Source organism: Podarcis filfolensis (assembly GCF_964270895.1).
Source record: "Podarcis filfolensis genome assembly, chromosome: Z".
In the NCBI taxonomy this organism is placed as follows: Eukaryota; Metazoa; Chordata; class Lepidosauria; order Squamata; family Lacertidae; genus Podarcis; species Podarcis filfolensis.
This window is the reverse complement of record NC_139617.1, coordinates 10,657,389-10,670,875: the sequence shown is the minus strand read 5'-3', so window position 1 is coordinate 10,670,875 and position 13,487 is coordinate 10,657,389. Positions and strand designations below refer to the sequence as shown.

General features: G+C 43.2%; 1 protein-coding gene across 6 annotated transcripts in view; it reads left to right on the top strand.

Moving 5' to 3' along the window:
• Nucleotides 1-13,487, top strand: part of SEPTIN6 (septin 6) — a 54,413-nt gene that overhangs the window by 19,559 nt on the left and 21,367 nt on the right. For all 6 annotated transcript variants that reach the window (XM_083595743.1, XM_083595741.1, XM_083595746.1 and 3 more), the window contains exons 2-3: nucleotides 1,112-1,226; nucleotides 12,524-12,719. In XM_083595743.1, the coding sequence (XP_083451869.1) occupies nucleotides 1,112-1,226; nucleotides 12,524-12,719 (311 nt within the window). The remainder of the gene's footprint in view (nucleotides 1-1,111; nucleotides 1,227-12,523; nucleotides 12,720-13,487) is intronic.

The following is a 13,487-nucleotide window of genomic DNA, read 5'->3' as shown; positions in this document are numbered from 1 at the left end:
TGAGGTTTGATGCCAGGTGATTTACAGGTGAGTGGCCCCAGCCACCTGTCAAAAATGGCCCACAGAAGATGGTCCAGTTCTGAATGTGGTTCCCACTTGATTCACTAGGGTATCAGAACATTTTCAGATGAAACCTGAATTGTTTCCAGTACTGTTACCCTGTGAAGATTACCCTAAATTCCCATTCAGAATTTCCAGTTCAACATTTTGCAGAAATCCCACATTACTGTACTACTTTGCTGTCCACTACAGCTTTGGCCAAGCCACTTACGGAAATTCTGTCTTGCAGTGTTTTATGTCTTGGAGCCTTATTGTTCAAACTGATCAAATAGCCATATGAGCAGAGCTTCCAGATGTTGCTCCTTTTTGGCTAGGCTTTCAAATTGTGTCATAATGCAGTCACAGCTTCCATTTTTAACTATTGCTTCTGGACTCAGGACGACTTTTTAGATTATTTTTTTCCTACTCCACCCTTCTTGCATTTTATAAAGAGAAAAAGTCCTTGGGTGTGCCTCTTCTTTTGAATTGCCTTGTGTTTTAAAATGCTAACAGTTATAAATGGTGTGTGCATTGCTTGTGCTGTTGGAAACATTTTTTATGAGTGCAAAACAGCCTTTGTGATATGTGAATGTCACACTGCAGTTGTGTTTTGCTTTGTTAGTTGACTCCTTATCAGGTTAGCAGTCAGGGATGCTGGCAGTCAAGAAAAAAAGATTTGGAAAAGTATGCAAAAACCTGTTTTGAGATTTGGATGGCAAAACAAACAAGTGGGGCTGTATCTAATGCTAGCCCTAGCAGACCCCCTGAAATTAATGAACATGACTAACTTGGGTTCGTTAATTTCAGTGGGTGGCATTCAACCAAGTTTTCCTCAGAGCAGACTCATTGAAATGGATGGACCTTGCTTAAGCCATAGCCATTCATTTCAATGGGCATGCTCCAAGTAATACTTCATTGAATGCCACCCAATGGGTCTACTCTTGGACTAGCATTGGATAGAACCCATAGTGTACTTTCTTTGGAAGGGAGACTTTTCAAAAGGCCACCAGGAATAGAATGTGGTGTTCTTTTAGATCTAATTTTAACATGTCTTTCTTTCAAACTTCCTTAGGGCGAAGGCTGCCGTACTGTCCCTCTTTCTGGCCATGTAGGATTTGACAGCCTTCCTGACCAGCTGGTTAATAAATCGGTTAGCCATGGTTTCTGTTTCAACATCTTGTGTGTGGGTGAGTACAACACTTCTTCCCCCCTTTCCATTTTTGGAAAATTCTGTTGCTGAATGAAGGTAAACTTGCCTAACAAAGTAATCCTTTGACTTATCCAGAACACACATTATGTGTTGTCATCTGATCCAGTTTTTAACAACAGATAAACAAGGATCACTGCCTCTTTGGGTGGTCTGAAGATGATGAAGTGGGATGTGTTGTGTTTTGCTGGGACAAATGAGCAGACGCACAGAGGTTTACACTGAAGGCGTGTAGGATTTGTTGACTTGGGATGTGATGTTCTTTGATGGAAAATCAGCTGGGTGGCTTGTTTTTAGACACACAGAGGTTCTTCCAAATGTAATGCTGTTGCTGTGAGTTTGCTAGCTCCCATGATGTACCTTCATTTAAGTTTGATTCAGGCATTCGCGCCCCCCCCCCATGATTAGTTATCACATGGAAGAGTGAGAACAAGGCTGTGTTAGATGGTCTCCCTGTGTAACCAAATTTTGCATGATAGCTCCTGAGGAGCAGCTAGTCACCTGTGTTTTGGATACAATTGGGTGCTCTTTCATATCAAGGTGGCAGACTGAACCTTTCAGAGCTGTACCAATTTTAATCAAGTTTTGCAACATGGTTCCAGAGATGAAGGAGAAGTTCTTTATTTATGTTGGGACACAATTGGACACCATTTTGAACCAAGCTGGCATTCTGTTGTATCCCAACATGGATTAAAAAAACCACCCTGCTTTTTGATCTCTGGAACTGTGCATTGGATGAGTTCGTCTGCAGAGGGGAGCTTGCTCTACATGTGTTGCCTTCCTCTCTGATCAGGGTTCCACATCACAGCGGGAGCCTGAAGTTCACAGAGCAGGCTTTCTCTGCAGATATGCCACCCCTAGTTAAAACAGCAGATGAAGAGAGAGAGAACTGATTCCTGACTGCACAACATCAGTTATTGGTGGGGAAGTTGCACAGATGAAAACCCTAGTTGAAATGGGTCTAAATGATCTGTTTCTGACTATGCACCTTTTTGAGCAGCTTGACAAAAAAAGGGGGATGTTGGCAACTGGGCTTTAGTCGTTTACCACTTCTGGGTTCAGGGAGGACCCCTTAAGCAGCAGGTAGATCGCAGCATCCTTGTGGCCTGGGGGAAACTCCCCTCTTTCTGCTCCTAATTAAATATCTCCCGCCTGCTTTTTTCCTGATCGAAACTGCCACCAACTGACAGCTGCTGTTAGCCCTGCTGAGGGAAATACTACAGATCCTTGTATTATGCCTATATTCCTCCCTACAGAAGGGCTTTCAGCAGCTTTGAGGGATTCGGATTTACATTCGTAAAACAGCATTTTTTTTGGGGGGGGTAGTTAAATACCTCCTTCTGCTCTGATGAAAACTGAAGCTGTTTTAAAGTAAAACAAGTTAGGAGAGCTGACAATGGATCTTCTGCACCGTGTAACACATTTATTGTGTGTGTGTGTGTGTTTCTGGGATGGGGTGTTGTGCATAAACCCTGCACGTTGAAAGGTTGAGCTCGACTTGCTGATTGCCTTTGTAGGAAGCTGCCGAGTTGCTATATGTAACTAGGTGACACGCTCTCTTGACGGTGCTCTAGTTTCAAGGTAATGCTAATAGACAATGGCAGGTGTGCTAGAAGGAAAATTCCGTAGTTCGGGAAGCAGTGCTGTTGTGGTACATTTTGAAGTTGGGGAGCAGCTCAAGACAGTCCCCCTCCACCAACCATGCCCCTACCCCAAGGAGAGTCCCAAAACACAGGCAGCTGTATTGATCCATGCAAGACTAGTCCAATACATTTTGGCACTTGAGGCACCCACAAAATGGTGCATCTCGCCAGGGAATAAGGGGTGAGTGAAGTTCTACAAGGGGGTGGGAGCAGGAATAGTGATCTAAAATTGGGAACAAGGGTGGGAGGAGACCAGCAGTGCCTCCTATTCACCAAGAGACCATGGTAGAGGTTGCATGGGGGGGGGGGCAGATCCAGCCTCCAAAGAGTATGTTGCAGCCACCAGTGGCATCTCAGCAGTAGCAGCAGCAGATGCATTCCGTGGAAGTCAGATCTACTATCCCTGTGGATCCTGTTTAAAGCATTGCCCCCCAAACCTCTCTATTCTGTTTTAAGGCTCCCCTCTCTCTCTTTTTAAAAAAGATTACCCTTCTTTAAAATCAACAATGAGCTCAGTTAGAAATAAAAACAATAATTGTAAATACCCACTGTTAGGGATTCAAACAATAAGTGTGTGTTTTTTTTTAGAAAGGAAGACATTCTAGAGAATAGATTTGAGCTGATTCCAGTACTCGTTGGGTAACATGCCCTGCAGTGTTGGGGCCACAGCTAGAAAGGCCCCACTTCAGCCATTCAATTTGTCATGGCCTCTTCTGATAACAGCAGAGGACATGAGGGCTGACATTGAGAGAAGCCTTCCCTTCCCTAAGGTATTAATGAACTCAGATGATGCAAGGCTTTCAAACTAGAAGCAGGACCTTGAGCTAGAAATCTGCCTGTGAACATGGCTTTTGTGGCTTCTCCTCTGCCAGGAAGTGAGCTGCTATTTCCGCACCAACTGTAGCTTCTGAACCACACAGAGCACATTGCAGTAGATGGCCTTTGAGGATGCATGCTTGCAGGCACGGAGCCCTTTGATCTAGGAGAGGCTGCAGTTTCCAAACCAAATTGTTGTCAAATGCTTCTTGCTGCAGCTGCTGCCAGACCTTCTAGATCAGGGATGGTGAACCTTGGGGTGGGGAAGATGATAGATGCTGCTGGACACTAACTCCCATCAGCTCTAGCCAGCATGGCCAGTGGTCAGACACCTGATGCCATATGAAATTAGGAGCAGAGATCTCCAATCAAAGCACTGAGGTCCCACAGCACTAAGATCAAAAAGATGTCCTTGATTGCTCCTTGAGAGTGAAAGGGAGCTTCAGATTTATACTCCCAACAATATCTGAAGGGCCACAGGTGCCCCTATCCCTGTTCTAAATTCAGCAGCTGGATGCCAGTAGCATGCCTAGATTTCAATCCCGATTAGCTAAGGGGCATGAATTGACACCATTAATGTTTTCAGGGAAGTCCTAGAACACCTGCTTTACATGCAAGTCCCAGGTTCAGCCCCTTGCATAATGAGATAGGACTGGGAAGGTCTCCTGCCTGAAACGTTGGCGAGACACTGCCTGTCAGTGAGGACAGTATTGAGCTTGATAGACCAATTGCCTGACTTAATATAAGGCACTTTCCTGGGCTCATTCCAGTTCTCTCTCTTGACTGCTGGAGAACAGTGCAGCACAATCTCTGTCAGCTTAGGGAGTTGAGAGTTGCCTTGCGCTGAGTCAAACCACCCAGCTTGCTGTTGTCTGCACTGCCTGACAACCGGCTTTCTAAGGTTTCAGACAAGGTTTTCCCCAGCCCTACCTGAAGGTGTTGGGGATTAAGCTTGGGACCTTCTACATGCAAAGCAGGTGCTCTACTACTGAGCTACTGCCCTTCACTGATACCCTTCAGATCCTTCTTCAGGACCTGTTATGGTCAAGCAGTTGTTGAAATTTAGTTGATTATTATTGATAGCTTCCACTATGAAGGCAAGCAATGTATAGTGAAGCTATTGAAAGTGGTACAAAAAAGGCATTTAAGCAACTTTATTTTTGGAAGCCGCAAGTCACCTTTGATGGAAATTGGAGAAACATAAATTCTTTCTCTTCTGCATTTCCCCCTCCCTTTTGAACCCAATTGGATGCAAGCCTGCTCTTTTGATTACATTTTGTTCCAATTACATTACAAACAAAAGTCTTTGAAATCATATCAGAGAGCTTAATGTAGCTGCTTTCTAGATTTCGTAGCAGAAAAATATCTCTGTACTTGATAGGAAATGCAGAAAATGTAGAGCTCGGCAGAAAGCAGAGTGTTCTCTGACGCTCAGTGCATTAATAAAAAAAGGTTAGGCATTGCCTATGATCACTTTACTTCTGTTTAGATATTGGTTGCCAACCAGGCTGTGATACTATGACTTGTAGAAGGTTTGCAAACTAAGATTGGGGGTTAAGTATTTCATCTGCACTGAACATACCCTGGTTAAATTGTTTGTTTATTTATTAAATGTATTACTTGCTCTTTTTGCCATGGCAGCTCAAAGCAACTTATAGTATTTTAAGCAAAAAAACAAACACATTCATACATTAAAACCAGCCTTTTAGAAAATCTAAAGTACAATTTTAAATAAATTTAAAAACAACTACATCCCACCCATGCAAAAAGTCTATAGGTAGTTAAAAGTCAAAGGCCTGATGGAAGAGGAATATTTTTGCCTGGTGCCTAAAGATATGTAATGATGGTGCCAGGTGAGCATACCTGGGGAGAGCATTCCACAAGGAGAATGCCAGGGCTGGTTCACTTGTTACCCTGCCTCTCCATCCTTTCTGTTTATAAGGTGGCTGGTCTTGCTGGTGTCTTTCTGTACACATCCTCCAGGGCAGGGCTTTGTTCAGTAAACTAAACCTCGGTTTCATTGTCCATTTGTGATCTTAACCAGGGTTAAAGCAACAAACTACGGTTAGCACTAACCACGGTTCAGCATTCCAGGTCATATGGCACCGGTAATACAGTTTTGGTAAATGAGACTCACTGCCTTCCTGTTGAGTGAATTATGCACATAAAAATTTGACTGCCTTGTGCAGTTTTTAATGTGCTGTCTGCCCTGTTTAGTTGGAAATAAATCTGAAGGGAGTTGACAGCTGCGCTTCAGCTATTACCTTCGGTGGACAGGAGAGCAACCCACTTTCCCATTAGCCTGGAATTCTGTTACAGGCTAACAGTGGTGTCCCCCCAGGGGATTTAGTAAATACAAGGTTGTCCGTTCTGATACTTCGTTTTAAAAACCAGTGAGGACCTGTCATGGCCCTCAAAGCACTAACCTGATCTTAGGAGTCGTTTATAAGCAGGAGGAAACCACATACCTCAGCGTATTACTAATATGAATACCTTAGCATTTATTTGGCGCTAAAGTGATGAAAAGCATTTTGCATAGATAAGCCTTACTGCTGCAGCCCTGAAATGTTGGGCAATGTTTATTATACCTATATTGCAAAAGGGAGACTGGGTCAGGGAGAGCAATGGAGGGTGGCCTAAGGCCATGTAATGACTTTTTGAAAGCTCTTGTGGTGTCGTAGTTAGAGTGCAAGGTTAAGACTGATCATAGTTCAAATTCCAACTCTGCCATGAATATAACATTGGGACAGACCATCTCTTTCAGCCTAACCAATCTCTACAGACTTGTTGTACACCAAAGGGGGCAGCAATGAATGCCACCTTGAACTCTTACCATGGCTGCATCAGACTTTGCGTTCTTTAAAAACTGAATTTTTCTACAGGCCACTTTACCAAATTGATTTTGTTTCGATCATATATATGATGATGTGTGACCTCAGTTAACAGATGTATTCAGTCTTTACCCAACTTGGCTATGCCAGATCATGCCAATGGGGTAGTTAGATGCTATTTTTCTGTATAAAAATGTTTTAAGAATGCAGGAATTAGATGCTTTCTGCTTGATCATCAGGAACTCATGGTCTGATACACACACACAGAGCTCTGTCCCTCTTCTTTTAAAAGTTGGGTCTGGCAAAGACTTCCTAGCCTTGGCAAGCTGTGAAAGATTGCATGTTCAAAACTCGATGACCTCTCTGTCAGGAAGCGCTGCCTGGGCACAGCTCCAGGATGGAGTCTCATTGAGAGTTGAGATTGGGCTGTAATGTCCCATTCTAGGAAACTCTTGAACTCAAAAGCAATAAAACCATACACTTTCCTCCCAGAGATGTGATGCAGTTTGCACCTCCTTCTGATGAGGGCCCATTCTTTTGGGTTCTGTTCCAGGAAATCCGTAGCTCATTAAATATCCGTTACTGTTTCTTGGCAATAACCCTGGTAAGGCAGCAGCACCCAATATCTTTATTAGAGCTGGCTGAAAAAAAAGCAAAATATAGAGAACTGGTTTGTGAATTCCAGAAAACTCTTCCTCATGCTCAATTGTTAAAAAGAAAGAAAAGGAAGTGACAGGGTGGAGTTCTGGGTAGGAAGGCTAGTAGCAGATGAGATGGAAGCCCAGACTGCAGTCTATTTCAGTCTTAAAATGGCATTTAGTGAAGCTCTTTGCAGACAAATTAGCTCAGATTGTGCCCCACTGCTTTAGTTGCACCAAGGACAAAGAAGCATTGGTTCCCAGTAGCATAGCAGTCTACAGGGGGCCGAAGACTTGTTACTATTTCTGAAGCGGGGTCCCAAGGACAAAGAAGCATTGGTTCCCAGTAGTGTAGCAGTCTGGGGTTGCAGGGGGCCGAAGACTCGTTACTATTTCTGAAGTGGGGTCCCTGTGTACAGTGTCCTAGAGTCACCCAAACAGTGGAAAAGGGGAGCTTTTTAGCCACTGTATGCTCTAGGGCTAAGCATTTAAGAATACTGAAAATGCAAGGTACTTTAGTTTCATGAGCATAGTGTGCAGGAAGACACAAGGTACTGGCGGCTTTCTCCTGCCTTCTGTACCATTTTCCTGCTGCTCTTTGCCCTGCAGGTATCATTCGCTGCAGTTGGCACCATTTAAGCGTGGTTAGTTTTGGGGAGAGGAATTTCAGCATGAAAACGGCACAGGGGTGTAGTCAGATCCCACCCCACATACTACGGTTCTAGTCTGTACATACCCCCCTCCGCTGGGGCCAAGAAAAACAAACCATCAGCTTTTTCCAACCTGGTGCCCTTTAGGATATTTTGGACCACATCTCCTTTCAGCATAGCCAGCCCAGTCATATGGTCCTGAAGCTGATGGGAACTGTGGTCCAAAACATCCCAAAGAGTGCCAGGTTGAGAAGACTGATCTAGTCCAAGTGTCACACTGGATGGTGGGATATTGTCTCTTTCCATGTTTTCACAGATGTCACCCACTTGTAGTGCTTCAGTTCTTAGTGCTGTGATCATAACTTCAGGCTCTTTATGGAATGTCCATTTAACTGTTTCCCTGAAATGTTATATTTATTTATTTGAGGCTTTTCTATAGAGCGCAATCATTTGCAATTGTAAGCAGTGCATAGGAATCATGTTTTGCTTCATTTCTTGTAGTTTAAATGTTTATGTGTGTGTGTCCCCAACTCACATGATGCCAGTTTTAATTAAAACTGTGTTTTTAATGGCCTTTAGTGATGACAGGGGTGTGTTTTTTTTAAGCACAGCGTGGGGTGTTCTCTTAAACAATAAAAATACTTATTTATAGCTAGAATTAAATCTGGCCCAAAGAGACAAGGTTCACTATAGTTGGTGGGAAAGGATGTCTGAGCCAGCTGATACTTTTCTTTAAAAGGCAGAAAGAGATTCTAATTTAGGATTGGCATAGTCAGGCACATGGTATCTCTCCTGAGACTGATGGCAGACATCCATGCCATCTATGCCTCTGTTGTGTTCCCAGCACTGTAAAGAGGCCCAATATGGGGTTAACCCAGGGCTTTAGCCCCAAAGCATATGCAGTCACGAAAAGGATAGTGCCTTTGACCACACACAGAGTGCTCATTGGTGAGGGGGTGGAAACTACAGCTAGCATTTCCACAGACATTAGGAAGAACAGCTTCCTGGGGCTGGTTTACACATCCATGTGCAATGCTTGATTACCGTTCATTGGATGGCTTTCAACTGAATATATGAACTGAAGAGGTGACGTTTGAACTGGGTCCAGTCTCTTAGCCACTTACACAGTACCAATGCTGGGTCAGTGGTCAGGTAAGCTGGTTATTTGCAAGCCTGGATTTGTATCTGGAGGCCCTGCATGTGTTTTAGAAATTAAGTCTAGTCTTCCATTCCAGAAAGTACTTCCCATGTTGCTCCTCCTTAAAGGTGGTACCATGAAATATTTACCTCTGAAAGTAAACATATTTTGATATGGGGGGGGGTAGGGGGCAGGCCTGCAAAGATTTCCTTGACCCAGTGCATTTTAAATGCCCTGGCAGCACCCTTCTCCTTTTCTGCCATGACTACTTGGAGACTGCTTCAGCCTTGGTTGTAGTTAGATAAGTATGCCTCCAAATGGACAATAATTGGCAGTCTCTGGTTCTTTAATGCAAGGTGCTTTTACAGGGGGGGAAATGCTTAGCTCAGAAAGGGAGCAGGAAAGCCACTTAAATTGCTGGGTCAATGTCCTGTCTCGCCCACAATTGTTATCGCTGACTGGGAAATACAGTGACCTAGCATTTGGGCAGAAAGCTTTCCTATCCATGTTCACAGAGAAAGATGGTAGACATCTTCCATTGCACGTCATACAGCTACTACTCGCAAATGCTGTCTTTACAGCCACGTTGCCTCAAAACTGGGAGCATGCAGTATATCTCAGAATACTGGATGCTGGCGACAAAGATGAGCTAGGGGTGGGACAGCCAAGTCTTTTATGGCAGACCTAAATTGAGAGGGCCCATAGGTAGTGCCCATTGGCTCCGCACTCTTGCTTTAGGTGGTAAGAGAGGAAAATTTTGGTTAGATGCTCACTTGCTTTGCCCTAGGAACTGCCAACGAGCTAGACTGTAGGGATCTTTTAACAGAGAATTATCAGTGCCCCTTATTGAAGGTATAATTCTCAGAATGTGTTGTGTGAAGCCATGGCCATCAAAAGTAGTACAAAAACAATGTAAGTTTTATAGTTTCGATATTGTCCTGAGAATCGTCCTCAACTACCAGAGGTAATGGTGAGCCAGGTTCATGATGTGCCATCATGTGGTGAGCGCTGGTAATTATGTCAGGATGAGCTCCACTTTTCAGTGGGGTGGCTCTTGTGTGGTAAAGAACTTGGTCCCAGTTCATACATGTGATCATGCTGCCATGGCAATCTATGGAAGCGCCATATTGTATGGGCCTTGCACAGGACACATTGCTGCTTTCCTCACCAGGACCATACCTCCTTTGGAGTAGCTCAGTGGACTAACTTGTGACTTGCATCAGTAGTGGAAACCTACAGCCTCAGGTCTACATGAGTCCCGCAGCCTAGTTTCCGGAGGGTGGGGGAAACGGGTGGAAGGAAGTGTCAAGTCAAAAGTGGGGTGGCAGACCACCCCCATCATCCAATTATCAGTGCCCCTTATTCTCAGAATGTGTTGTATGAAGCCATGGCCGTCAAAAGTGGTACCAAAACAATGCAGGTTTTATAGTTTCGATAATGTCCTGAGAATCGTCCTCAACTACCTGAAGTAATAGTAAGCCAGGTTCACCATTCTTCAGCCACACCACCCCCCCAGCATACAGCCCTCAACAGATTCCCCCCCCCCTTTGAGGGAATGTGGCCTTTGACTGAAAAACAGTTCCCCATCCTGCCCTACCTGATACTATCTAGGTTACCACGGCAACATGACATTTGGCTCCAAGGTAGTGATTTTGAGGCAGTACTCACACTGCAGCGGTAACCCAGAACTAAAGAGGTACACAACCATGGGCATCTGCAATAATTTTAACAAGGGGCAAGCAAAATAAATCACTGAAAGAAGGGGAGTGGGCTGGTTTATCACACACAAGCAAATGAGAAGAACAGGGTCTGAACGCTTTGCCTGTTATCTCAGGTTATATAAATGCTAAAAACGTATTGGTTTTTTTAAAATGAAAGCTGGGAATCTGGGAATTCGCTCTCCTTAAAAAAAAAAATCTGCCTGCTAAAAGTGGATGGATTTTTTTTAAATGGACTAAAAGGCATTTTCTCTTGTAATGGCTTAGGTTTCCCTGCCTTCCCCCATCCCCTGAGGGCAAATGCTTTCCTGGTCTGTGATGCAGGAAATGTGTGTCAGTGCATTAATGTACTACTAAAAAGAAAGAAAGGCTGGAGACAGATCAGCAGTGAGTTGTAACATTGCTCTTGGTTGATGTTGCTAGATTTTGATGGAGAGCCTTATCCACACATTTAGATTGCTGCTACAAATGATGCTTAGAAACACCTTTGCAAAATCCAAATGCTTTTTTAAAAAAAGCACCTGAAATGGAACTGCAGCTAGATAAAATAAAGGATGAGAAAATATACAGCAAGACTTTTTTTAAAAAAAAACCCATACACTTGAAGTATCACCTTTAAATTATCAACTTTTCAATTGGATTGTTGTACTGCTCTAACTCTGACCAGTTGGCCCTCTCTCCTTTTTATTACTAATGTTTTAATTAAATTTTGAATATCAAGAGAAATACTAAACAAGTTATATCCATGTGAGATGAAATCGCTGTAAAGGAAGGCGTAATGTTAAAAAAAAGAAGATATTTCACATGTGTAGGCAGTGTTAAACAATTACATGTTGAGGATAATTTACCTCAGTACAGAGAATGATGACTGTCTAAAAAGACAGATGAGCAGTTGGTGGGCGAACATCACACATTATATAAATGGGTGTCATATTACTTCAATTGAATCTTTCTTAGAGACAGTTGGCCCTTTGTCTTATGGGTTTTAACTGGGCTGTGAAAATATTCTTGTCCTTCCAGGCAGAGCTACCGTATTTTTCGCTCTATAAGACGCACCAGACCACAAGACGCACCTAGTTTTTGGAGGAGGAAAACAAGAAAAAAAATATTCTGAATCTCAGAAGCCAGAACAGCAAGAGGGATCGCTGCGCAGTGAAAGCAGCAATCCCTCTTGCTGTTCTGGCTTCTGGGATAGCTGTGCAGCCTGCATTTGCTCCATAAGATGCACACACATTTCCCCTTACTTTTTAGGAAGGAAAAAGTGAGTCTTATAGAGCAAAAAATATGGTATTCCGCCTGTAGGATGGATGGTCTTTGAGCCATAGATAAAACAACCAGTGATTTACGACTCTGAAGAAGGCTCACCTGAGCTGAAACGTGCTGGACTAACATAATCAAAAAAATCATTTTTTCCAGAATCTTTTAAAATTAATGTATACTGTCTTTTTATGGTACTTTATTTTTATCTTTGTATTTTTAGAAACAGCCCTGAGCAAACTATTCTGTTATCTCCTACCCCTAGTCTGAATTCTTTTGAAAAGCTGTGTGTGCTTCACTGTTTGAGATGTTGGGGATTTATGCTTTCTGCCGCTTTCCAGTGGATGTTATGGGTCTTCGATTTGTTTGATGATTTTTAATTGTTGTTTGTTATTTGCTTTGAATACAGACAATGGGAAAGTAGGGTTCTAAATACATAAGACAAAAATAAACAATTTTCATCGGCACTGTTCTGACACTGTTGTGTAATGTTCAACTTGCTTAACTAACTACAGGCCCAAAATGAGGCACTGTGTATTTTTAATGTCTTGTAAAACATTTTGCTTCCCTCCCCCCTTCCCCAAAGGAGAAACAGGGCTTGGGAAATCAACGTTGATGGATACCCTTTTCAATACCAAGTTTGAAGGTGAGCCAGCCTCTCATTCGCAGCCAGGAGTTCAGCTGAAATCCAGTACTTACGATCTCCAGGAAAGCAATGTCCATCTGAAACTGACCATTGTTAGCACAGTGGGCTTTGGAGATCAGATTAACAAAGAGGACAGGTAAGCAAAAGTTTGTTCTTGATTAAATGGAAATCAGGTCGTCCTCCCCCCCCCCCCAATTTATTGCTTGTCTAACAGTCAATGATTGTCAGCTCTGAATATATGTTAGTAGCCAATTGGGGGAAAGATCTAGGAATCTGTGTTATATCAGACAAGTTGGCTAGATCAGGCTTCACCAACCTGGTTCTCTCCAGATGTTTTGGGACTACAGCTCCCATCAGCCCCAACCAGAATGGGTGCCAGGTTAGTGAACACTGGGCTAAATGAACCAGTCTGTGTGTTTGCATGGTACAGCTTCATGTCTATGAACTGCCCCAAAGTCACCAACTTTTTCCAGCTTGCAAAATACACAGTTGCGATCTTCTTCCATTAGGTTTTTTTGTGGTTCTACATTGCTCAGATGGAGCAGACCACTGTTACAGGGTGAGTCCTTTAAAAGAGCCCCCTGGATACAGAGTACACATGTTCCACGGGGTCTCCTTTAAAAGACTCACCTTGTAGTGGTAATAGTAGTATTATGAGCATGATAGTTTTGTTTTGTTTTGTTTCGCTTCACTTTGCAAGTTGACCTCCATTGTATTGTCTGAATTGACTCCGTGGAGATGTGTTTGCTCATCGGAATGGCCCTGGTTGACTCAAGGATGGCTTTGAGGGGGAGACATTGCTTTTCATGAAAGGCTTTGTGTGGTCCATGTGATTACATAAATTAGGAAGAAACTTTTGCTTCTTTAATGATTGAAGCATTGGACGATTTCACTTATTACAACA